The sequence below is a fragment of the Watersipora subatra genome, chromosome 3 (genome assembly GCF_963576615.1).
Source record: "Watersipora subatra chromosome 3, tzWatSuba1.1, whole genome shotgun sequence".
NCBI classification, from domain to species: domain Eukaryota; kingdom Metazoa; phylum Bryozoa; class Gymnolaemata; order Cheilostomatida; family Watersiporidae; genus Watersipora; species Watersipora subatra.
The window spans coordinates 36,588,708-36,616,048 of NC_088710.1; the positions used below are offsets into that span (position 1 = coordinate 36,588,708).

A 27,341-nucleotide genomic window follows, 5' to 3' on the forward strand; every position below is an offset into this window, starting at 1 on the left:
TATTGTGACAAAAACGGCACTTACAAGAGGCACTTGGAATGCTTAGGGACATGTGGGAGAAAGAAAATGATCACAGAGACTGCGGAAACTGTGCAAGTAAATCTCTCCTATCTGTTGCTAAAAATCATGGCCCATATGCTCCTCGACAATGGCAATAAAATGGTATCACCAAATGCGCTGCCGGAGACACTGGTTTTCATAAGGGCTGTAGTACAGCAGCTGTAATCAGCCTTCATCAAAGCAAATGTCTTGATGTCTTGGTACTATGCAGGAGGTCCCTTTCAAAGAGGTTGGTAAAGGCGTTTACTTCCAAACAAGACAATGCTAACATTTACGAAGTCTCTCAGTTAAAATCAACATCGCAAACAATTATGTTCTTTGTTAGAGAGATGTTTGCTGATGAAGTTTCTCTCGCTGCACACTCAGCTGGGACATGCAGTTCCTTGTGAATCATTCGCCAGAACAGCATTAAAATTCAGCTAAAGAAACACAGAATGTTTATTTCAACCTGCAATGCTCTCCTTCTTTCACCAAAAACCCATAAATATCCTGTCAGACAGCGAGTCGTTTTCTCACTGCACAGATTTCAAATACCTGATTCGGGCTGTATCCAGCAGTAAAAGAATTGATAATCTGCTGTTACAGAATAAGAAAAGCGTGTTTTCTGTGCAAAGCTGCAGGACCTTCTGTAGAGAAACAACTGTTTTCAACGCATTTAATGCAGGGTCCAAAAACTAACCTTGGCAGCCCTCCTGTATGAAGAAAGGACCTGAAAAGTAGACCTGCATTATGTTAAGCATTTGCATGCATTCATGATGGGGTAATTGCATAGCATCGTAAATCTCGTCTGGGGAGTTGTTCAACGCAGAAATTTCAAGGATGGTAGGCTTGCCTTCTTTAAATGATGTTCTGATGGGTAAAGGTTTGATTTGAAAGGCGATTTGAACAAAGGCGATAAAGGCGATTTGAACAAGTGTTCAGGATGAATTGTGAATAATTGCCAAGCTAGCTAATGTATTCACAACACTGTGAGAGCAGAAAAAACCAAAGTAGGCTCAGACTGTGATACACGGATATAGCAACGTGCAACATGGATTTTAAATAAGCAGATACAGATACATGGCAGAGATGGCCAAGAGCAGCAATGTTTGGATGTCTGAAATAAAGCCGAAACCTTTAAACAATCATTCTTGAAACGACTGACTGCTAGAGAGAGGTATTGAGTATAGATCGTATGGCCAGCGATATTTATGGAAAAAACATTGAGCGTTGTATGCTGGAAATCATTTTGGGTGTAACTTGCAATGCTTGCTCAAATTTCAAATCTTTTATTGAAAAATCTGTAAAGTATACAAATGCTCGCAATGTGAGGTTTGACTGAAAAATAAGTTCAATGGTTGTGCAATCATTTAACCATTGACCAACAACGGTGTCGATGCCACTCAAATGATTTCTTTCTGAGTTCTTTAAAATAGGGAAATTCCCTGCAATTAACAAAACATTTCTCTATGGAATGATCATTTCTTAAGAATCTATTGATAGAGCTTTTCAAGGAGCAATTTTATTTTAATATGAATGTATTTTGTGTAATACATGTTAAGTGTAACAGCTAAGTGTAACAAAGTAATATCAGATACATGTTGATGATCATATTGAATGTAGCCATAGTAAATTTGCATTTAATATTTGCCTTTTAGTATTTGTCTATTACCAAGTTTTACTTCCACATATATGATGTAATTAACTAATCTAACAAACATTTCTTTAACTTTGTTTGACACAAGTTTTACACTTTTCGAACATGTTCTTATCTGTGTTCACATTAATTAACGTTTAAAGTTAGGTAAAAAAAAACAATGTTATTACATTTTAAATACTACTGTTAATACAAAGTTGGAGTTGCCCACCCACTTTTAGAACTACCATAATCTTTCATTTTTATTTGTGGATAAATTGTAAATAGTAAGCTGGCAACAGTAACAACTCATCTATTTATAAATGCTTAGAACTGCAAACTTGCTTAAGATTTGTCTAAATATGATGCTCTGCAAGCCTGCTTCCATATCAGTCGTAAGGGCCAGTGACAGACTTGCCAGCATTTTACAATGAAATGGGAACCTCCATTTGTCAATTGTCAATAGCTGCTGGCAGTCGGTGCTATAGTTGAGCACTGTTCGGCTTTACAAGAAATTGCAGAAATAATGCGTTGGACAGGTTACTTTTTGACACTACTTCTGCATGACTCGCGCAGCCGATATGGGAACCAAGATTAAAAAATTTTGTTTTCTGTTGAGACCAACTATTGTTTAGACAATCTTGTTATTTTCTGGCGATGCAGGTTCATGTGAACGTAAATCTCGAATCCCACATCCTTATGTTTTGCTGCAAGATACTGCTAATCAAATAATACAGTAGTAGGGCTGTTTCTTCATTCTGGAGCGTTATCTCGAGCTTTTTAGCATCTTTAGTGGCATATTCTATTGCATTTGTCAGTCTGATGCTGCTGGTCTTGCAGTATTTAGTTTCCTCTCGATCAACTGCTGTTTTTGCCGGGCATCACACTAAACACACATTCTCGTTTAAGTGGCATAAATGGCAGGTGCCATGGAATGTCATGGCTATTTTACTCTCCCTCCAGCTCGCCCTATCTGTCACCACTCGCTTGCCTCGCTAGATTAGGATCAGCATTAGTGCCTTTATTCATGCCAGCGCTTGTCACTCGCTTGCATCATCCATGTCTCATATTGAAGCTTTAGCCTGCCATTGCGCATCCGCTCATCAGCTGCACCACCATTGGGATGCGCCATCTTCTCATCATTTAACGACCTTTTCTTCCAGCTGTTGGAGAATTTTGAACTTACATTTTAGTGTTGGCTCGCTAACACTCACTTTGGTAGTGATCGTATAGCGCTATTTCCGTCATTTTTGCAACTCGAATGTCATCTCATATATATAACAAAATGGTTTTCTCACCCCTGGCAAACCAAGTTGGTGGGCATGTCTACTCAAGATCAGGTCTCCTACCAGAGACCTGAGTTTGAGCACTCTTCAACATATTCGCTGTTTGTAATAATGCTTGTTCTGCAACTTGTGTTGATCGTTGCCGATATTTGGGCAAGCCACATTTGATGTAGAGGTGTTACTGCGCCCAATGTGCCAATGACTACTGGAATTACAGTTACTCTTACATGCCAGCACTTTTCAATCTATTCTCCGAGTGGGAGAAATTTTTCTATTTTCTTATACTACATGTATATATTTATATACATGTATATATTTATATACATGTATATATTTATATACATGTATATATTTATATACATGTATATACTTATATACATGTATATATTTATATACATGTATATATTTATATACATGTATATATTTATATACATGTATATACATATATTTGTGTAGCAGTTTTAGTAGCTTTAATTAAGCAAGTTTTCTATGTAGATAAATAGTTGCTAATGTCGAATAATCTAGTTACATCTATGGCAGTCTGAAAATTACCATCGAGTTGACACATTATAAGAAGCACACATATAGACATCTTTGCTACTCGTTATTCATGTAAGTGTTGGTAGCTTATTCTTATACAGACACAGGTATATCATAAATTTATTACCGAATTGGTGTCTCGCTCTAAATTATGAGGTTGTAGCAATTGGCAATTATGTAACTTTTCTGAACTAATATATTAGTTTCGAAATACTTTTTTTGTCTTAAAAATTATTGCAATTATTACCAATTTCTTCGTGTCAAGTCACTTCACAGTTAAATTTTATTCATTTATTAGTATGAAGTATTTCCATGTCACAGGTAGCAAGGATAACAAGTAGCGCAGGATTAAAATAGCAATGTTTGGCAATTAAGTTGTTAAGTTCTGATAATGCTACTCCTTAGATATTTTATTAATGAAAGGCAAAGTTGCATCAAGTAAGATATTATTACGTCTGTTAAATGGGTTCATTTCCTCCGGTTTCGGAGGTCGGTTTTTGACACGATTCTGGAGCAACAAACTCAGTGGTAGACGCTACTACGACTGCTCACCTAATACATTTTTCCAGACTTAATTATCTATTTATTCTGGGTCGTCTCCTATCTCCTTGCCTCTCCATGTCATTGCTACTTACGTCAATATCTCTCTCTATACTAAGATATTTATTTTTTCACACCTTGCATACCTTATGTAAATATAATTTTTGTAAAAAATGGAAACGGTACGTGGTGATTTTATCTGTAACCAGAAGGGTGAGTGTTTTGCAATGCTTCTTTATGCCATAATTTATTGTCAGCGATTATAAAATACCTTTTGCTATGGCGCTGTAATCGCCTCATTGTTTCTGTCATCTAACAGAGTTCATAGATTTTTAATCATTATTTTTTACCTCTTGACCTGTGTCTGACCTCTTGACCATCCATTGCTGCAAGCTCGTCCATTTTAGCAAGTTACGTTTAGACTTGACAAGTTTAAAGATTCATCGGTTGTTTCCATCATAAACGACTCGCGGAACAGTTTTGCATAATATTTTGGAATGCTTTGCGTCTGTTGAGTACACCGCCTTTTTGCCACCCCACCCGCCATTACTGCATTGATACTGATATTGCAGTTCGTATCTTTTTTCTCTCTTTTACCAAAACTGTATTGTCTTTGCAAAGCAGTCCAACCTTACTATGTTACAAAATATTATTGCTATGACTGGTTTCGGCATTCATGCATTCAAATTATTTTGACCAATTTTATCGCCCTATCTATTCAACATGTGGGGAACATTCAATAAGCTTTCCATATTTTATTTAAAGCAAAGTTGGAAGCATTTCATTTTTTAAGGCAGTATTTAAATGTTTGAGTATTTGAAGAATGATCGGGTTGTTAAGGTGAACACATGAATCTGTGTGTGTATTCTATATGTATGCTACACACTGTCTGCGCTAGGAAAGCTAATTTGAGAGGCATATAGTATTAGACAATGTTGCTTTGTACGCTGTCAATGTTCAAGTCCTCTCTTCCAGTTCTCGCTATTGTCAGTTCTTCTTGTTGAAAACGAAGTAATTTCCAGCGCCTTGGTTGTTGAAAATCTCAATTTGTTGTCAACGAGCAATCAAAGGCCGGCATCTCAATGCTCCCCTGTTTTATGGCTTCTTATCGCCAGCAAGAAGACAATGTTCATAGTTAAAATTTTGAAATGGATTCTGTTTGAAGTGTGTTCCATTATGGTTGCTTTTGTTCTCTCCTTGAGCGCCGTTGTGTAACCTAGCCAAGCTATTTTCCATCCCGTTATACCCTAGCCAGGTCTGAGCAAACAAACGAAGACATGTACAAGCATTGTTGTCGTTATTCAACGCGCACAAGAAAGTATTACGGTATTCTGGGTTCATTTTTCTCGGTGTTTTGCTATGCGCCCTCAATATGTTTGACGCCGTCATTAATCAGCTATGTAAGAACTCCTGTCCAATGAGAGCTATTTACCAAGGCTTTACAGCATACCACACCAAATATTACATGCTTAACCCTTGACTTCAATCAATATGAAGGAGTTTGATTGCAGTTTATAAGGAGTAGTTAGCGGTATGCCTGGAAATGATGAATATATGATGAGTTAGGATATAGAAGGAGGCTCCTTTAAGCCTGGTTTCCATATGACAACGCAATGATCGCGCGCGGCCCAGTGATCGTGCGCAATGCATTTCTTGGGCCGCGAGGCAGTGTTTCCATATCGCGCGTAAGCTCCATGCTTGCATTGGACAGGGTGGATATTTTCCTTACTTTTTCGTAGGAGAGACATATTTCTTCGGAAAAACTGACCTCCGTTGCGAAATTACGCTGTCATTTAAAAATCAGGCTTACTCTTTCGTACGGGAGACCGATTTCTTCGGAACAAAGCCTTTCGCTGGAATTGTGGGATAGGTTGAAAAGGTCTAGCGGTGTATTGTGGGATACATAATCGCACGCACCCATCGCAAGGATCCATTCTGTTGGATACTTGCGATCAGCGTACGCACGTCGCGCGACCGTCGTACGTTGACGTTTCCATATCACAACTGGCCTACGCACGACGTCGTGCGCCTTGTTGCGCGCCTTGCGCTGTCATATGGAAACCAGGCTTTAAAGCTATGTGTCATGCCTCATGAGTTTCATCATATGTTTTAGGTCCCGCTGCTTTTCGCTATTTAGTTTCAATTATGAAAATCATGTAATGGCCAATTGAGTATCAAGTGTCCATGTATATGCTTGTTTCACGCTTTCTTGCTTCTCTTTGCTTGTCTAGTCACTCGCATATTAATTGTATGCTATGTTTTCTAGATGGCTGTAAATTAAGCTTTTTAGTGTTTCTGAAAATGAAACAACACGGGTATATTTGCAGCTTAACGCTTTCCTAGAGGGCTTCTATGACATCATACCCAAGTACCTAATCTCCATCTTCAATGAACAAGAGCTCGAGTTACTCATCTCAGGCCTGCCAACCGTTGATGTTGATGACCTAAAAGCCAATACCGAGTACCACAAGTACAATGCTAGCAGTCTACAGGTACTTTTTCTTTATATCTTCAGTTTTATTAAAAAAATGTAAGTTTTTATAGAAAATTTGAGGCGTAATATAGCATATAGTAGCCTATATATGGGTAGATAAAAGAAAACATATCCTATATTTTAAAAAGGTAGTAGTTCTGCCAGGCTGTTTCATAGACTTTGTAATGAATTGATCCAAAGATGTTGATCTTTGATATAATGTTTCTGTTTCAATCTTAGGAAAAGCATTGCTAGTTATATTTTACTCGACTATTGGCTAATATTCGTGCTTGCTTGTAGCCATGAGTTTTAAAATGATAAAGGAAATATAAAAAGAATCTCAGCGCTGTTAAATATCATCTGCAGAACCATGGGGTGTGAGAAAGAACTGCAATACTGATTCGTGAACATGCGATACTAAAAAATTTTATGATATAAGTTATTTCATGTGTAGAGTAAAATATTTATATATCTATCGGAAAATTCACGTGTTGAGGCAATCGTATAGTTGAGGTTTGAGGGTAGCAACTGCCAGTGGAACAGGAGCTTACCTGGTTAAAGCTGTTGTGGACTAGATCATAGATGTATTTATTGTCTCTTTATAATTGGTATTTTTTGTTAAATGTTCTAAAATTTGTTGTTAAATATATAATTTTATTGACTTTTAATTACTTTCTTTGGAGTTGAGCTGTGCCACAACGATGAATTGTGTCGTCTCTAGAATTACATAAATATTACATAAAAGTTACTAAACAGTGAAAGGTATGTTTCTCATCAAAATTGTTATTGCTAGCTCTATGAAATATTACGCCGTTATATTTGCAGAGTTGGTGTTCAGCAGATGTAAAAGTCCATTTAAATACTCCATTTGAGAAAAACTAAATTGCGTGTGAAAATTTATTACAACCACATTATGGTTTTGCAAAAGTCATCAATGCATGATCTTTACTAGCAGTTATTGTTACATTTCTAGCAGACTAGCGAATTATTCCAAGAGTATTAATGCCTTTGTAACCCTCTCAGATAAATTGTAGAATGTTCTATCTTCGTTGACCCTTATGCCTTTCAACAATTAATTGGTATTTGGAAATTTACTAAAGGAGCATGTCGAGTGGTTGTCGTTCTACTAATTCATACATAGCGACAAAATGTTAAATATTTTTAATCTATGGAGTTCTTAATAAGAATATTTATTAGCTTTTTGCATAATTTTTACTTTTTTTTTAAATGTATGTTTAATATGAATTTTCATGACTTTGTTGCTTAGCAGTTTTTTCAGCACGTAGTACAAAGGTATTGCAGGATGTCACAATATGTTACAAGCCACATGTATATATTACTATAGTAAAAACCTCAGCCTATGATCACCTCAGCATATTAACTTTTAGACATATGGCTTATATGAGTAAATATTTGTCTCTACGCGCAAGTAATTTTCAGCATACGAATTTTTGTAAAATATTGTTTGGTTTTGCTTAAATATTATTAAGCGGTGCTTCACATTTTCAGTGTTTAGTTTTAAAATCATGAAGAAAAAAACTACCATACTTTTCAGACTATTAGCCGCTACTTTTCTCTGATGTTTTAAGCCATGTGGTTTATATGAGGGTGCGGCTATTCTGTGGTTTTTCCTTTCAATGCTAGGGCGAATTAACAGGAATCTCCGGTTAGTGCACCTCTAGCGGTGAAAGAAAAGACGAAACAGTGCCTAACGGTACTGCTCCGTTAGGCACTGGGTTAAAAAGCGTCGGTTACAATGCCTAATGGCACTTCCATTTTAACTAGCAAAGTTGCTGCCGTGTTAAAAATCAGCGTTCTGATAAATAAAGTTCTGCGGCCTATACAATGTATGTATTGTTTTATTATAGTTTTTTTGAAAATAAAGCAATGTGGCTTATAAAGGGATGTGGTTAAAGGTAGGGCCACACGTATCGTGTAATTTCAACTAATCTGGGAAATTCCATTCGTACGAAATTTCTGACCTGCCACACGGAGTTTCCCCACCACGGATTCGTACGAAACTAACTTTCAACTAGCCAATCAGAACGCGGTGATAAATTGAAGCCGATTCCGTTTCAATCATTTGCTTCAGTACACAAAAACGTTTTAAGAAAACGACCTTCAACATTCAACTAACCTTTTCAACCGACCAATCAAACAACGATTCGTAGGAATTGCTGACGTTTCGTCCAATTCAGGATTCGTTCATCGTGTGCAACCAACGATGGACGAATTCGTCCAAATGTCAATTCGTACGAATCGTTTCATCCAAATTTCGCCGATTTCGTGAGAATTTTGTCTCGTGTGGCCCTACCTTAACAGTCTGAAAAGTACGGTACTTGTAACAGTGGTTAAAAAGGAAGAAGGCAATACTGTTTTTGAATTTGAATAGCTAATAGAAAGATGTGAAAAAACCTTTCTGAATGTGATGCCTGGCACCTTCAGACACAATCATTACCTGAATTACTTTCACAAAAATAATTTATCATCAGTATATATGTATGCATTAAAAGATATATTATAGTATATCATCAGTATATATGTATGCATTAAAATATATATTATAGTATATTATCAGTATATATGTATGCATTAAAATATGTATCATAGTATATTATCAGTATATATGTATGCATTAAAATATGTATTATATTATCAGTATATATGTATGCATTAAAATATGTATTATATTATCAGTATATATGTATGCATTAAAATTTATATTATATTATCAGTATATATGTACGCATTAAAATATGTATTATAGTATATTATCAGTATATATGTATGCATTAAAATATGTGTTATAGTATATTATCAGTGTATATGTATGCATTAAAATATATATTATAGTATGTATATATGCATTAAAATATATATTATAGTATGTATATATGCATTAAAATATATATTATAGTATGTATATATGCATTAAAATATATATTATAGTATGTATACATTAGTGTCACTAAAATATTCTGACTTTAAAGAAGGTGTGACAGTGCTGAAGTTTACCTAAAATGGTTGCAGGGCAACCAAGATGGCATTAATCAAGATAATTTTTCTCCTGAAACGATTTATAATAATTATTAGCAAATGTGCCCCCCACAAGTAGTGGCACAGCTTTTGTCATATATAGTTATATAGTCCAGTAATAGGTTTAATGCTGTCAACTAATAAGTTTAATGCTAATATTACCATTTCAGTTTCTGTTGGCTTGTTTTAAGACGCTGCTCGTCGCGAAAACAGATTTTATCATTAATATAATTATGGAAGTATTGTCATTTCATTTAGTTCCTTGGTTGTACATTGCTAAGGAATTTGGGTTCATTGTGTGTCGCTGTCTATCAATGCGAGCAATATTATATCATTATTGCAATAGCGGGAAAGTTTGTCGAGTTTATCATACATATTAAATATTGCAAAAACAACACACACAAAATCCCCTACTCGTAGTTGCACTAGAATATGAAAACATCAATTTTTAAGTTACCGAAATTGTTCGGTATGTACAATATATAAAGTATTGAGTTTTAGAATGTCTAGTTGCTATCATATCAGCATACTATCTCTCTTCCTATTTCTCTTATTTATGCTTGGTCATGGCATAAAACTAAGTATGTAGGAGTTGTTACTGTTGATAAAGTTGATAAAGTCCTTATATCATACCTATAAACTTGACTCGCAAGCGCTGTAATGCTAGAGATGAAGACTTGCTTCAGCTCTTTGAGAAAATAAGTACATGTGGTCAGGTTCACGCCGTGTTGGAAGGTTTGTTGTGAAGCCTATATTAAATCTTCTTTGAGGAACACGGTGAGTTAATCATGGATTTCATTTCCTCTAATGAGTTGAGTATCCGAATATTTACTTGTTATAGATTGCGGTGTCAAGGGCATCAGTTCGCTATAGCTTTTTAACGCTTCTGCCGTTTTCATCCATTCTCATCGACTTCATTTTAATAGGATGACGTATAGCTGGACATCTTTAATAGCTACAAGTATAGATTTTGCAGGGCATATGTGAGGGGTTCTCCTCTTGTAATGGTGTATGATAAGTTAGGCTTCGCTTGAGTTTGCGCTAGTATGTTCTGTCTCAAGTATTTACTTACGTTTTTGTCCAAATGTTTTAAAATGTAATACAAAATTATACTTGCAAAACTCTGGTTCTTTCATACTGACTCTAAAAAATTAAGAAGGTAACTTATGAGTTCTAAATTTGAAAAAAATTGAGGTGGCCACACTTTAAACTTAACAGCTTCAAATTCTGTTGTCCGTTGAGACAGTCAACAGCTCTGTTCCTTAGGTAATTGCTGAGATAGCGTTTAAGTTGAACACCTACTTCTCAGCTATGTAAACCAAGTGGGTATATATATACTGTATATATAATATATACTGTCTATATATATATATATATATACTGTATATATAATATATACTGTCTATATATGTTGTATATATAAATATACTGTATGTGTTTATATATATATATGCTGTATGTGTTTATATATATATATATATATATATATACTGTGTGTTTATATATATAAACACATAATATAAATATAATATATATACTGTATGTGTTTATATATAATCTATACATATCTATATATACTGTGTTTGTGTGCGTGCGTGTATATATACTGTATATGTGTTACAAGTGAGAATAATTTTGTATGTATTTGTTTGTTAAGGCTTATTGTCATTCGAAAGTGAATATTAGATGAAACTATTTTGCATTAAAAGTTAATAGAATGGAATCTAGGTTATGGTAGTTGGCCGGTTTTTTATCTTTACAGATTTGAACCAAAGTGTTCAGATCAGCTGTGTTGGCCTTCATAAACACAATTCAAATCGTTAGATGTTGGTTAAGTAAAATTTCAACAACCAGCGTTCACTTCAACACATTTTAACTAGTTCTCATTTGTTGACTCAAAACAGTTTCTAAGGCTTTGCAACGTAATCATGGCAAAAAGTTCAGTTATATTTTAGCAGCAGAACCCTAAACACATGGAAGTAAGAAACTCTCATTACTAGATCTCCCAGAACTACATTCTTTCAAGTCATTCCATAATGCATGGCAATATGTGTGGTATCAGCATATCATTTTAATGCGTATACATATATTGTTTTGAGTTGATGGAAAGATAGTAGCTGTCCCCTGTTACCACAAACACCATAATCAGATTCCATTAATGATAAGGCAGGAATCGGTATATGCCAGAAGCTAGGGCAGTTGGCCAAACGGAAGACTTCTACAATGGTTATACGTGCATAGGATGATTTTGGAATCTGAATTGCAGGGTTGGTGAGGCAAGGCTGGCCTTACCTATATTTAGTTTTTACACATTAAAATAGCATTATATATCTTTGTATTATTGGTCGGCATCCATATATTGTCTGGTAGTATTTTCATAGCATTCATGGTATATCTTCTGTGTTTCTGTTGGGATCATTCAGTTATGTCAATACCCAGTCGTGTAAGGGGCATGTGTCCGTATAGCAGCTAATAAGAGCTCGAAAAGTCTCTAACAGCGTTCTTTCTTTATAAGCATTTTAATGAAATCCTTTACAGGCTGATCACATTTTTAGTGTTACAAAATAATTTTGTCGCAAGCTGCAGGTATTGAATCACTATGTTTCCATGGTGCGCAGTACTGCGAAGCAGCCCCCTCCGAAGTCGAGGGGATTGTACGTTTCCATGCTGCGCAGTGGTTTTCAGCAAATACCGCAAATTAGCCAGAGAAGAGAAACTGTATAAATCGAATAGCCTGATGGAGAAATAGAATCGATCACGGATACCGAACGTCATAAACAGTCTTTTTTTATTATTCTGTCGTCGTTATACTTTTATTTACAATACACATTCACAAGGTTTTACAAACCTTAACACACTTTTGACATAGTAATATTATTTTAATAAGTATTTTTAAGTAATATATTATTTAAACGTTAATTTTGGACTTGCCACCTATTTTTCGAAGTGTTGGCATCGATAACAAAGTCCAGGAAAGTAATCACCTCATCATCCTCGTGAATGCAGACTATAATTAAATTTATGTGAAAGAAGATCGGAAGAATAGTGAAAAAAAACAAGATTAGCAGGACAACCTTTGTACTAGTTTATGGCCATCGTAAAATCTGTCTCCACGGCATGAGAGCTATGCGCAGCCACTGCGCAGTCGCTGTTTCCTTGCTGCGAATTTGCACTGGCTTCGCACTGATCAGTGCGCAGTGATTTCAGTGCGAAGACGCCGTTTCCATGATTCGGAGATAGCGCAACTCCGAAGCACTGCGCATCATGGAAACATAGTGAATGACAAGTCAATAGCTAAGGCTGATAAGGCGATGGCATAGAGCTGCAGGTATATAAATGACAATTTGATGGCATAGAGCTGCAGGTATATCAATGACAATTTGATGGCATAGAGCTCCTTTCACCGCAAGTCTTTGTTAGCTAATTTGTTAGCTTAAAATTTTACTTTTTTATAAATTATCACTCATCTCTATTCCTCTATGTTTTATGCAAATTAATTTTAACCGAAATTTGCATTCGAAAACAAACTGGATTTACAAACAATAAACAGCAACCTTGGTGTGACCAATTCAATGGCTATCGCAAGTATTAGGTAGGGGTCGAACATGCTTACTCGCTTCATACTCAGGTGCCTATGGGCAAGCACCATTCTCAAGGTTATGCGTCATTGTCTCATTCACCATTTTATCTCATCGATCCATCTTCTCATGTCTCCAACACTCGTAAAAAAGTTTTGAGTTTTTAAATTACTGACATTATCACCTATCAGCTATTGCTATCACTTAGTAATGCCACCTCAGTAGCCATTTTTCGCAGTTTCAACTTGAATATATAGTTTATCTGCTGATTAGATCTGTACCTATTTCCAGAGCAAGTGAATCAAATATCTATGGTAGCGAGTCGGCTCTTTAAAATATTTGAAGTAATATTCGGTTGGTCATCATTTTATAGATTCCGCTTATCTTGTTGCTATAAAAGATCTACTAGCAGTGGTCACATAAAGAATCTGGTTGTGACACGCTAGTTTTTAAGCTCTCTTTTCAAATATACAAGCTCGAGTGTAACTTGAGACAAAATGTGTCAGAAATGGTTTGTCTTGTACTGTTGTAAACACGCATAATGAGATAAGCTTTGTCTCGGGGCAACTCGCGTAATTTTAAACTTTTGTAAGAGATGAGAAAAGATCGATTTACAATGATTCGAAGCATCTCACTATTACATTACCTCTAAATGCTTTTGTGTGATTGTAGCTTGTAACTGTTGCCATGTAAGGTCACACTTTAATGCCATGTTTATCTTGCTGAGACTCGGGTTCCCCTTTGCCCGTCGTTATATATTTGTTAACTTCATTTTGGTACATTCTTCTCCATGAATATGTCATACCACATAAGTTGTAGCAAATACATCATTTTTTGTGAGTCGTGCCAAAGTTGCCTGTGTCTTAACTTAAAACAGGTTGATGTTGCTCGATAAATATAACGGATTATGTGCTAGAGCGATGTCCATATCATCATAAGGCTTATCTATAATGTGCTGAGTTGTAATACAAAGTCTTTGCGCAATCTCTGCCCGCTCCTAAAATAGTCTTTGACTTCATAATTAAGGCAATCTAATCATTGTCTTCTCACTTGAATATTCTTACAATAACCTCTTTTGTCCGGACAAGTTAGTCATTGGTAACTTAAACCATAACTGTCACGTACAAATTTTATCGTATATTCCAGGTAAATCAGACACGCTGATTCCGATTTTGTACTCAAAATAAAGATTGGTCCACTAACCTTAAGTCAATTAGGCTTTTTTAAAGCGTTTCAATATCCGTTTCGAAAACAACACAATCGGCATTACAAGCTCCGCCCATAAATATTTGACGAAACCTAGCTTTTTCAGGAACGTTAGGAATGTTTAGTCCGATTTAGAATAATAGAGATAGGTGTCTTAAAATCCATTATTATCTAAATCCAGCCTGTAAAATAATCGCAGTCTTTTATGAAAGGTATATAAACTATTTAAAATTGCTCATAGCTTGTTACATGATGTTTAACTAGGCTGAACGCCTAGAAAAATGAGCTCAAAAAGCGCGGTTTTATCACAAGCTAGCGTTGTTATCGCGATTTTTTAAATATGCAATGTTAAATAGCTTATCTACCTTTCAGAAAAGACTAAGATTATTTTTAAGGCTGAATTTAGATATTAATGGATTTTAAAACACCCATCTCTATTATTCTAAATCGGTCTAAACATCCCTATGTAACTTCTGTTTCTAAAAAGCTAGGTTACGTCACATATTTATGGGCAGAGCTTGTTGTGCCGATTGTGTTGTTTTCGAGACCGATATTAAAACGCTGTAAAAAATCCTTCATTACTCTGAAAGTTAGTCGACTAATCTTTATTTTGAGTACAAAATCGGAATCAGCGTGCCTGATTTACTTAGTAAATACGATAAAAGTTATACGTGACAGTTGTGGTTTAAGCCAGTCCAATCGGTGCATTTTCATTCCTCTAGGTTTCATCCTTACAATGCATCTTACAAATAATTGTCGATACTACGAAGGTCTTTCCATGGCTGAATCCGAATAGTATGCTTGCAAGTATTCAACTGTAGAAAACAAGTAGTTTGTAATACGGACCTTGCGTTCTATTTATTATTTATAATGAAAATCTTCCTATTTTATCTTAATTATAATTATAATTTAAAGCCAAAACTTAAAAAAACTCAAATTACTACTAAACTTATAAAATGAACAACTTCAACAAAGAATTTGTAGATGAATAGCAGGACTTATCTTGACTATTTTAAAATATATATAAAATCTAAGCATTTCGGGGTTATCTTTGTAGAAGTCGCTCTTGCGACGAATATTTTCAAAGCATGGAATAGCAGCATAGATCAAATATCAGGACCAAAAGCAATGATTTTGTCTCATTTTTTGTCGTGGTATTTCTGTTGTAGAGGTAATGCTATGCGTGAGCTTTTAGACTAGTGGATCAACTCAGTAAGATTTGTTGAGCATCACTTCGTGCAAATAGACAGTTTGGAGCTTTTTTTTGAGGTCTTAAAATGATTGCTCAACTAATTTCAACTTTTTTAATAGTTTTTTTAATCATCTAGACCATCACTTGACCATCCATTTTTCTAACATAATACTCTGGGTTTTTAAGGATAAAACTTACGATGTTTTGCATAAAAAAAACTCCACTGCTACTAGAAGTATCTAACCGATCGTTCAATTTATCAGGTCATCTCAGCTCACAACTGCCTATGTATGGCGTAAAATAATTTTAGCTCCATATTGCTTCATGATGCCGAGATTAGCTTGCTTTTGTTACAATCATCTCATTTTATTTTGTGATTACTGCAGGAGAAGCATATTATACTAAGTTATTACTAACATAATAATAATTTACAATGATGTGGCTATATAATATGGCCACATCATTGATATAATATTTTAGTATAATATGGCCACATCATTGATATAATAATTTAGTATAATATGGTTTTTAATTTTTTTTACATTTTTTTTAATAATCGCCACATTAGATTTTACATTATGCCTACTTAAAAACTCACAAAAAGATTATTAGTCATGGAAGGGTTCTATTACTTAATTGGCTGTATCACTGGTTGCATAGCTGACATTTGCTGAAGACACGTACATGTATCTCACCTATTTTACACAGTTCTGTGCTAAACTCCCTAGCATCGGTCAGGTTATATAGCTCTGCTATGTTAGAAGTTGGTTATATTCAAATTTATATTTGTATTGTAGATAATATGGCTCTGGAGAGCATTGAGGTCATTTGACCAAGCGGAAAGAGCCCGGTTCCTTCAATTCGTAACTGGCACCTCCAAAGTGCCTCTGCAAGGTTTTGCATACCTCGAGGGCATGAACGGCACCCAGAAGTTTCAGATTCACAGAGATGACAGATCTACTGATCGCCTACCATGTGCACACACCTGGTGAGCCATCTCTTTGGCTGTTATGTCGCTCTCATCTCACACAGATTCTTTCATCGTTCTAGGTGTTTCAACCAGAAGCTGAGTTTGCATTTGATCCCTTTCATTAAGAAATCTTATATTTGTTGCGAATGAACGAGTGAATATGCACTGATTTGTAGGATATTTAAACAAAGTATGCTCTACGTTCACTCGTATAACATAAATAAACTTGGTTTCCTAAAAGCTTCGTATTAGTTGCTACATTAATCATGCTTTAGGTGCCTATCCTATGAGTAATGGTCATTACACGAACAATCAATCTTTTCAACTTGGAAAATGCTTGTCAAGCGCCTCCGTACCTGCTTGATGGCTACATGAAAATTTACATTGCAGACTCATAGGGAGCTTTTGATGTGGCAGGCGTGACCTCGAGAGTTAGGTGGAGCTAGCTTGTAGTAATTCCGTCTTAAAACCTTCTCGCCACTTTTTGTCGGACTCTTCTTGCATAATTATTTCTTGTACAATTCCACTCGCAAGCCTTGTATGTTTATTTTCTCAGCGGTTCATCGTCAATCCTCTGAGCTAGTTAACTCAGATTGTCCGAATGGCCTCTTCGATGCATAGCATTCACGATAGTTACAGCTTAAAAATAACCAAAGCTAAAAAATAATTAGAATTAATGTTTAGAAATAGAAGCCAGTGTGAGAAGGCCAGCTGTACTTTAAGTGTCATTGCTTGGCTGCCAGTATAGTTGTGTCACTCAGGGTTTGTGATTAAATTGGTAGTTATTGGTTTTAAGTTGCTTAGCTTGCTGCTCTATACAGGTTATCTACCTCGCAGTTAATTAGTTGCTCTATTCTGCTGCAGTTTCAACCAGCTCGACCTTCCCGCATATGAGACATTTGACAAGCTCAAGAGAATGCTGCTGCTCGTCATCAGTGAATGCTCAGAGGGCTTCGGTCTTGCCTAATTTTTAACGGCACAGAAACTCTTGGCCGAAATCTGGACAGCTTTCTCATCTAGTTTACAATGCTCTTACTATTTTAGTCATTAGATAAGTAAAAGGTATTTTTGTTGAAGTCGTATTGTCAGGTTCTTACATGCACTGCTCAATGCCTAACCCATTCTGTTATGTTGTCACTCCCAAAACTGTATTATTCCATGTCACTCCACAGTACTTGGTAATATGTGTAATGCTAAAGCATCCTTGTAATGTATATACAGCTAAATAAAAAATATAATCATGAATTTTTTGTTATAATAATGTCTTGTATGTTGCACAGACTGTGTCTCTGTCCACGACTATTTATCCACTTTGATTTATTTGCCAATAAATGCTAAGAAGCAAGATGGTTGATGGTATGATGGTATATTTGTATTTCTCCTAAATTCGCAAAATAAGGCCAACTTAGTATAAAGCTCTATTCATGCGCCATAAATTTAAACAGTATGCCAGTTTGAAATTGGTAAGTCTTAAAACAGTCATCTAAATAGGCGAGTGTGTAATATTGAGAAAAGTTGACAAGACAAAATAATGCAATAAATATAGACAATAATTACACGCATTATGAGAAAGACAGTATTACAGCGCTTTGTCATGGACTACAGTTAGAAGCTTGAGATCAGTACTACGTTTAACAATATAAATATATTCTGATATAACAAATATGCTTGCACTCTTTGGTCTATGAGTTCAATTAATGAGTCGGTTTATCTTAAATAAAAATATAGTCAAATCTGTGTGAGGTCTGGGCATAAATGATAAAGCTTGCTGCCTTACCCGCTTTGATACACATGGACTAACAAGAAATGGAGGGCCTAACTGGATAACAACTTGGGCAGACGATAAAGACTGACTTGAATGTTACAAATACAACAATGATCATGTGATGGGTGAGCAGGCGTATTCTTGCCCAGCTCTAGTACGACTGATTGTACAACAGCACATCTTGTCTGCCAGCGCATGCTGGGTCGCTAATAAATAATGGCACAGTATTGCTGTGGGAAAATATTAGAGGTTTTTGTAGTTATTCCTTGATGGATGCATTCACCAAGACTCGATGGGTTGTTGGTGGTGGGGCATTGCATTGTATATCGATCCTCTTGTAAAATTGCCATCGGTCATTTGTGGTGTGACCAGATCAGGACTTGTCTGCCCTAGTACTTCGGACATGTAACCATTTTCTCTCATACCTGCAACAAAAATCTGTAACATGTACGAGAGAACCTTGAAGACACCAACATCAGTTTATTGGGATTATATTTGCAATCAAACAAGCAAATTCACTTTGCGGCCATTACATCAAGCAAAGATATAGTACTGCCTTGTAAAAAAAATCATCCTTCTTTCTATATTGAGAATGAGTCAAATGAAAGAAGCTATTTCTAGAAAAGGTGTTATTTGGTACTGAATTTTACTTTTAAAAGAAAAGTTGACAGCGTATCTGTGAACGCATTAGCAGGCTGGATGGAGGTGATGACGATGTACTAGTTATACACACAAACGGTCTCTGAGGAGACGACGCTCCTTCCTTTTAAGGCTGTACACACGAAGTGCAAGCAGCCACTGACGTTTAATTCCATTCATCTGACGGATACACTTTGCCATCAACATGCCAGGATCGCTTCCCTCTGAATTGCCGTTAAGGGTTAAAATAACAAAGATTCATACCTTTTCTTTTAGCGAATGATTTGTAATAAAAGTTGCTTTGTATTCGTAATGAACTAAGAAAATCGCACTAAAAATTCCCTTCTGAATTGATTTTTTTTAAATTTTCACATTCTTGAGTAATAGTCTTGTTAAAGCAGTCTGACCTAACTGCACACGTAGTACATTCAATAAGATGTGGCAAGAAGACAAGTTGCACAGCCGCTGCCATTAAACCATTAATAATTATACACTCTCTCTTTATAAAGATTAGAATTTCTGCTTTCTGTAGGTCAAGGTTTTAATTTTGTTCTCGGTGTGAGAAGTAGGATCCTCTCCCATAGCCCGTGTCTACCAATTCACTAATAGCCTTACGCTAGTCTTAATAGCCTATGTCGAATTGTTCTGACTCCGATTGGAGAAAAGATGTAACAACTACTCGACTCGTAGATTAGGCATGTATTTAAATTACATCTGCTAATCGAAGGAGCCAATCCAATATAATCTTGGCTACCACCTAGTAGCGCTGTGTCTAAATTATTGTGTAAAACATTTTGGGTTTCAACAACCGTAAAAGGTTTGGTTGTTAGATAAAGATTTATCTTTTAGAAGTATCTGGTCATGCTAATAACGGTTAGATATGATGGTATGGGTTTACCTTGATGGGCGATGGGAGGCATCTCTAATGGATTAATGTTTCCATTTGTTAAGAAAGTGTCATTTGCTGGTGGGTGGCCCTGATTAGGGTAGATATCTTGAGGATATTGCTGATACATCCCGCTATAGTAACTGTCTTGCTCTGTCAAATGAAGTAAAGAATAATAAGGAACAACGAACACCAGTATAGACCAATATAGACCAATATAGGCCAGTGTAGACCAATATAGACCAATATAGGCCAGTGCAAGATGTCTCTAATATAAATTAAATCATTTTGCTCATCATCCGTCGACTGCTTGCATACACGAATAGGTGAATAGGTAACGCTATATGGCCTACTGTTAGATGATATTACCATTGACTCTCTGGTGTTAGATAGGGAAAATGTTTATTCTGTCAGAGATAACATTTAGAATGAGACAATAGACATATGAGTAAATGCTCGCTTTATCAGATGCTGTATATTTACGTATGTGAGCCAGCCTTTGACTGGAAGCCGTCATCTGTGTAAGGACTGTGAATATGAAAAGATTGCAAACGAAATTTAAATAGTGTTAAAGGCTTTTGTGTTTGCTTCGTTTTGATTCAAAAAGTTAACAAAAGATTGATGAGCTCGTCTGGTCGATTGGCACCTTTCTGTCAAGATTGTAGGACAATAGAGAAATTCCATTTGTTTAGCGATGTACCGAATTTCAACTGCAATCTTCATTGGCCTTTTGAAATGTTCAGACCATCAACTTTTGTTTAATTTTGCTTATATTATAGAAAAGTAAACAAGCTTCCAACTGTATCCCATTGACGACGATTCATGGAGAGACAAAGTTGTACGCTTGCTTCTCATAGCTATTCAAAAGACTCAACGCGTTTGTTTGACAAATTCCCGTAATAAATGAAAAAAATGCTGAGCTTACAAATTTGCAAAGAAGCATGTGGAAACCTGACCACAGTGTTTTAATAAAACTAGCCTCTCTTAGGGGCAATTGTTCTTTGGAGGCTAGTTTGTTTATATTGCTTTTTCAGTATGCACGATATTTTTGGCAAGCATTTTCAGGTGATTTGTGGTCGACACATTTAGCTATTAAAGTATTAAGTTGCGATCTAACCTCGAAACTCGAGGGAGTAAAAAGCTTGTGGACAATTCTATTGATAAACGTGTGAATATTGGGCAGGCCGCTGCACAGATTCAACTGCTTATCTCTGCAAGGCTCGGATTTCTCCAAACTTTTCACTCAGTTCCAGTTCTGTGGTTTTCACGTGACAAAGAAAGAAGCTATATAGATTGAAGATAAGATGACGGGAGGTCGTTAAGTTTCAACGGGGAGGGCTCATGCGCAGATCTGTCGAAGGAAGAAAGGCTCTTCTAGACTATTACTGAGCGGATGTGGGAGTGATCGCAATAAGATAATGAATAATAACTCCGTGTTTTCACCTTAACGTGTTAGACTATACATTTTTTATATAATGTTGTACATCATTTTAGATACAATCATATTTTTCATAGTAATAACAAACATACTTCTACATAAATTTTGCATATGTAATTTTTGCCCTAGTTTTGAAGACAAGATAAAACCAAATATTCGTGTGACAAAGATGCTCGTCAATCTTTGCTGACACATGCTGACACACGCTGACACACGCTGACACACGCTCTAACAAAGCTATGATGAGTGTAGGCAGAGTGAACGGGTGTGATAAAATCACACTGCAGACAATTGGCTTGTTTACTGTCCAACTCATTACAAATCTAAATCAGCATCTTGCAATCACTAGTAATATTAAAACAGCTGCTCTCATTTATTTTGCCTACGAGGCTTTTAGCGCTAATAGTTGTCAGTTCTCCTCGCTGTGCCTTTTAAAACAACATCAAACCGCTAAAATTGGACCCTGAAGCGATCTCTAGAAATTTATCGATAGAACCGGTTGAGAAATATTTATTTAACATGACCAATATAATATTTCTAGCCTTATATCAATACTTACAAATATTTCAAATTAACTAACCCCTTGAAAAAACCTGCTTTTTATGAATTCAAATGCGCTAAAGCTTTGAATGTTAGACTCTCACTACTAAAAAGCACACTGGCAAACGCCCAACAGGTGATGATAGGGTTGATGTGACCACAGTATGATTTTGATTTTGTAAGAGTTGTCATTTCGCTATAATAGTTATGCAGACCTATAGGTTAAGCTGGTGCGACTCTCCCCGTGCCTTGATCAGGTGGCTAAACCAGTACAGAAAGCCATTGAGTGGGTTCTCATTCATTTTGGGATTTTCAACTTCCACAATCATGCGTAGTCTATTTCTAGCAAATGGTTGCAGAGGAAATTACCTGTAGTGTAGAATCCATAAGGAGGTGGCATCTCTGGACTGTCATCTATACCATGTGAACCCCTCATTCTTCTCGAAGAGCCTCTATTAAAGAATGGCCTTCTTGACCCGATTGTGTTCATCTGTTTTAACCTTCTCTCCTTTGATCTTCGATTTTGAAACCAAACCTGGCAAGATTTTTAAGTATGTGTATATTCGTGCAGCCAGCCATTTTAAAGCATGTTTTACCACTAGTACTATTATTATTATTATTTATATATTCTCTTTTTACCTGGATAACTCTCATATTCAGTCCGGTTTCGGCAGCAAGCTGCTCTCTGATGTGTCTCGTCGGTTTTGGTGTCGCTGTGAATGCTGTTTTGAGCACTTCTAGTTGCTTTGCCTTGATCGTCGTTCTCGGGCCGCGTCTTTTATTACCATTTACATCGTCTAACGAATTGCTTTCTTCCTTGTCACTGCTAGAATTGTTACAATTTATGAGCTCGTGATTACCGGTACCATGGAGAGATTCGACACCGCCATCTTTCGAACCATCTTCTGTATGCGGCGACGTGATAATGTCTCCATCAAAACTTGTTTCTTTATCAGAGTTGTCACCATGTTCCGAAATCCCTTCCATAGTCTCATTCTCAAATGCCGAATCGTCAATATCTTCAGCATCCGATGTCGATGCTAGTAAAGTAAAGATAAATAAATACAATCATCACGCGCAACTGCTAAAATATCACAGAAGCATTCAGCTAGAAAGATCACAGCTAGAAAGATCACAGCTAGAGAGATGAACAACCAAAACATTCTTATTTGGCAAATCCTAAGGTTGTATTTTATAATTACTTGAATTAAAAGATCTATAAAAATTTGTAAATAATTGCAAAACAAAGATTTACGGCGTTACCAAGGTGATGCAGTAGGTTGAGCAGAGGCAAAAACTAATGTAAAAAAAGGAATGTAAGGGAAAGGAAGACGAGTAGCGAGCAAGACAAATGCTCATTTCTGACACGAAACAATTAATAAGGATAAGTCAGAGTGTAAAATATTACCAGATCGCTCAAAGTTTTTGGCCTGCGCAAGCCTAGTTTCCTAAACAACGATGGCGTAAATTGATCGATCCAAATCGTGTGATAAGCGAGTACATTATTTGAAGATGTGTATAACCAAATAGGACGTCTAAACACTAGTGAATTGATACAAAGACAGATATAGCAAATATGAGCTGCAGATCAACTTGACTAGAATATCTCTATTGGATTATCCATTTTCTCTTGGATATCAGTCACTCGAGCCGGTCATTTATAATGTGGCAAACGTTTAAATATTTATCTAGCATCATTCTGGCTTTGACCAAACAGGATGAGCAGAGCCTAGTGTTATTCTGCCGCTGTTATTTAATCCGCGAAACTAAACTGATACAATGTGTCTCAGTGAGAAATCATCTCTAGCTTATCTCATATACAATCGGACTACCCGTCTCTCGTGAGTATCGTCAGCTCGGCTGACAGGTCCTGCGACAGCTACTGCTTTCTGCACAAGATATTTTCCGCAGCATTAAGCATACGCGCAAAATTTTGGTATAAAGTTTCGAGTTAGAGGAAGTGTCAAGTGGCACTCGAGAGCATGTGCTACTTCCGAATGCTATCGAGACAACTGCACTCTACATACACAGAGTTTGGGCACGCAGTAGCCTCGCATAAATTGTACCCATAAAATAATTGCCCTTTAAAACTATAGTTTATACGTTTGAGTTTCTATAGACAGCTTCTGGATAAGAGTATTTTTTCTAACGCAAAAACAATATGAATGCCGAGCTATTATTGTTGTAGAGCAGAAGTGAGTGGGTGTAGAAGCTTGCCCCCCCTCAGTGGCACCACAATTGAACAGTAACAATAATCTACTCCATTTTAAAGAGCATTTTGGATTTCTTGTTCACCATTTCTATTCATATTGAGCCGATAATAAAATTTATATAAGTTGCTCACCATTTTTGTATTTGCTATTCAAGAAATCCGTAGTACAGAGAAACTTATGATTTGGTAAGAGGTAAAGCTCCTCTCCTGTCGACAGCTGTCTCTGGCAGCTGAGGCAAATAAAGCACTTGAGGTGGTAAACTTGGTCTTTTACCATTCTTACAAACTCATTGGGTGAAATTCCTTCATTGCATCCACCGCACTTCGTACCATATAACCTAAAACACGCAGCAGACGGTCATTTCACAAAACCTCATTTCCTTAGTATATTAATTATCTTCCCAGTAAAATATATGCTAGAGTCTGCACAAGCCATAGAGAATAAAGGCATATAAATTAGGTGAAAGGTACAAGAAGCTCGGCTTTTTAAGAACGACCAAGTTGGCTAGTGAGTCCAGCTGCTGAATTGTAACTGTTTCAGCTGCCGATGTCAATTTCTTACATAAAACTCCATTTTTCACTTCCTAATAAGTTAACAACTGCATCAAAATGTTTTTCGAATATTATTTTATTCCTGGCACTTTTTCTGCTCAAATAATTTAAATGATTATTGCAACTAATATTCCTGGCATGTTATAGATTAATGAAATAATTTTTGTATTTCTAAACAAAAGTATTTTAATATAGTAGCTTGTACTTGAAAAAAAGCTTTCATGAATATTCTACGTAGTGTTTTGGAATTAGTAGTTCTTTCGAGAAAGTGTGTTTGCTTCCAGACGAGTGTTGGAAGCTGGCTAGAGGGGAGCGAGAGTAGTAGTCCCACCACTAAACATGTTTTATGAGAGGTTTTACATTTCAAAGCAAGGAGTGTGTCTCGGTGTTTGTAGAACCCAACTACATTCATGAGCTAGCTATAGAGATGAATAGAGAGACGGCTGCGTGTCCGTCGACAGCTATAACAAACACTTTACTGTCTCTAAACATCGTTCGTTCCTTTATACGATGTCCCAAGTTTTGCTTTCAATAATAATAAAAATGTGAACATTGAATGCTCAAGAAAATATAATGCTATTGTCTTTAATCTTTTTATACGCACGGGCATTGAAAGGATTTAATGTAGCTGAACCGCTACACACATCTGACACATTCAATAACACTAGATGAATGTAAACAAACAGACCACGACGCCCAGTAGCATTTCGACTAGCAATTCATTTCACCTGAGATTTAGAATCAACTGAGCAATCGGAACATCGGCCATTGAGAGTCTTAAAAAGCCTTTTGTGCCGTTAGTGCAATGGAAAAGACAACGCTTGAATCTAATCGTAATATTCTGCAGCTGTAGAAATGCTGAGTTACTGAGCGCAATGCGCAGCGTCGAATGAACATTCATTGTCTTTATTCACAAGAGATACGAGAAAAATCATAAAATAATATGGAAGCTCGTTCTTTAGTAGAATAGAAACTAAACTCATAATTGAACTGTGAAGTACGCAAAAGGCAAGAAATAATTTGGATGCTGCTTATTTCATGTGAGAATGATATAAGGGCCTCTTAACAGACTAATATGATTGTGAGTGCAAGCCTGATCAGCGGGCTCGTTGGTGTGAACACACGAGTGAACGGCTAAAAAAAAAATTCAGTTAAGCCGTATTTCATTAATTGTCTAACAAAGCGTTTAATCCAAAGCTGACAATTAGAGATGTGCATGGGAAAAGGTACAGAAGGAGGTGAATAGAGGATACGAAATTGGCCTAATTTTATGATTGCTGACGAGCAATTGAGCATGCAAACCTATGATAGTACTGTATAAAGAATACAGATGGGAAAATACTTTGACAAGCAATTTGTGTTATTCAATCTGTTTGTGAGAGAAATCAGTGTTTATAGACTAATATAGAATGCGGAATCAGACAGGCGCAATTTTTACACAAAGAAATTTAAAATTCTGATTAAAGTAGATGGTAGTATGACAACTAAAGGTAATAGCAACTATAGGTATATGGTCAAGGTATACGGTCAAGGTATACGGTCAAGGTACAGTATATGGCAATAAACACTGCAAACACAATCCACTTTTGTGAGAAAAAGTCTTTTTAATAATCTTGAGATCCTACTTAGTGGGTCACTCATTAATTTTGAATATCAAACAAATCTAGCTGCTTGCAATAAGCTTTTTATAGCCCAGAATCTTTTATCTAATAGTTACGCATATCACAAAAAACATGCATTAACTTATTGCGGTACAATGTTTACAATTGCGTTCTTCATTGTCTTATGAAACATTGTATTGCTAAATACACAGGTTTCATATGCCACAATAACACTGCATACATTTCTGAGTATTTTATCAGGCTATTTTATTCAGTGCCTACCTGCATCTTGTCTTGGCTACTCAGCCTCCAGTTTTCAGCAGTGAATATTTAAATATATTCAGACTGCTGTAGATATTTATTTATATTAATATATTACACATGTATTTATATTAGTATATTACATATGTATTTATATTAATATATTACATATGTATTTATATTAATATATTACATATGTATTTATATTAATATATTACATATGTATTTATATTAATATATTACATATGTATTTATATTAGTATATTAAATATGTATTTATATTAGTATATTACGTATGTATTTATATTAGTATATTACGTATGTATTTATATTAATTTATTACATATGCGATAAAATCTCGATGACAAGTCATAATTTTGCGATTCGTATTAGATAGCAACTTTGAGTTAACTTTCTGTCGATATATTTTACTAGATCTAGCTAGATAGAACATACAAACTGTAATTTGAAAGTGTCTATTGACTAACTAAATCTTACCCTTACTGTTGTTAGTTACTTACCGAAAAAAGTCACTTTTGCAATACAGTTTGCCATCTCTAGTAAAGCAGGTATCAGAGAGAGTCGTATTACAATCCACGCATGTAACGCACGCAGAGTGCCAAGTCCTGTCGAGCACTGTGAATAGATATCTGTCTGAAATAGGCTTGTCGCATCCAGCGCAAACTTTCTCCATCTCGGCAAAAGTTGCAACTCCAGAAGAGCTCTTTCCTCCTTACTCTGTTCTCGGTAAAGCTGAAACCGCCGTCGCAACAACAAAGATGCTGCAGAGGTTGAAGGAAATACGGAAATGAGGTGAGGATGGTAGATTCTGTATATATATCATTGCCCATTACGTACATTTGCTCACACCGACTATTCAACAAAGCCAAAAGTAGGCGGAGCTTAAGCTGTCAGTTTTTGATGCATTGAGTGCTTAGGCCAACTGCTCGA

At 36.0% G+C, this 27,341-nt stretch overlaps 2 protein-coding genes across 2 annotated transcripts in view; one reads left to right on the forward strand and one right to left on the reverse strand.

Annotated features, from left to right (window-relative positions):
- Window positions 1-17,842, forward strand: part of LOC137390460 (E3 ubiquitin-protein ligase HUWE1-like) — a 149,827-nt gene extending 131,985 nt beyond the window's left edge. The window contains exons 74-76 of the mRNA XM_068076789.1: window positions 6,369-6,533; window positions 16,324-16,514; window positions 17,361-17,842. Of these exons, the coding sequence (XP_067932890.1) occupies window positions 6,369-6,533; window positions 16,324-16,514; window positions 17,361-17,463 (459 nt within the window). The 3' untranslated portion in view covers window positions 17,464-17,842. The remainder of the gene's footprint in view (window positions 1-6,368; window positions 6,534-16,323; window positions 16,515-17,360) is intronic.
- Window positions 17,843-17,852: 10 nt separating this feature from the next.
- Window positions 17,853-27,177, reverse strand: LOC137390461 (LIM/homeobox protein Lhx5-like). Its single transcript, XM_068076790.1, has 6 exons — window positions 26,912-27,177; window positions 24,109-24,314; window positions 22,404-22,804; window positions 22,134-22,299; window positions 19,799-19,939; window positions 17,853-18,686 (listed from the first exon to the last, which is right to left on the reverse strand). Exons 1-6 carry the CDS (start codon window positions 27,082-27,084, stop codon window positions 18,541-18,543), a joined length of 1,233 nt encoding a protein of 410 aa, XP_067932891.1. The 5' UTR covers window positions 27,085-27,177; the 3' UTR covers window positions 17,853-18,540.
- Window positions 27,178-27,341: the final 164 nt, after the last annotated feature.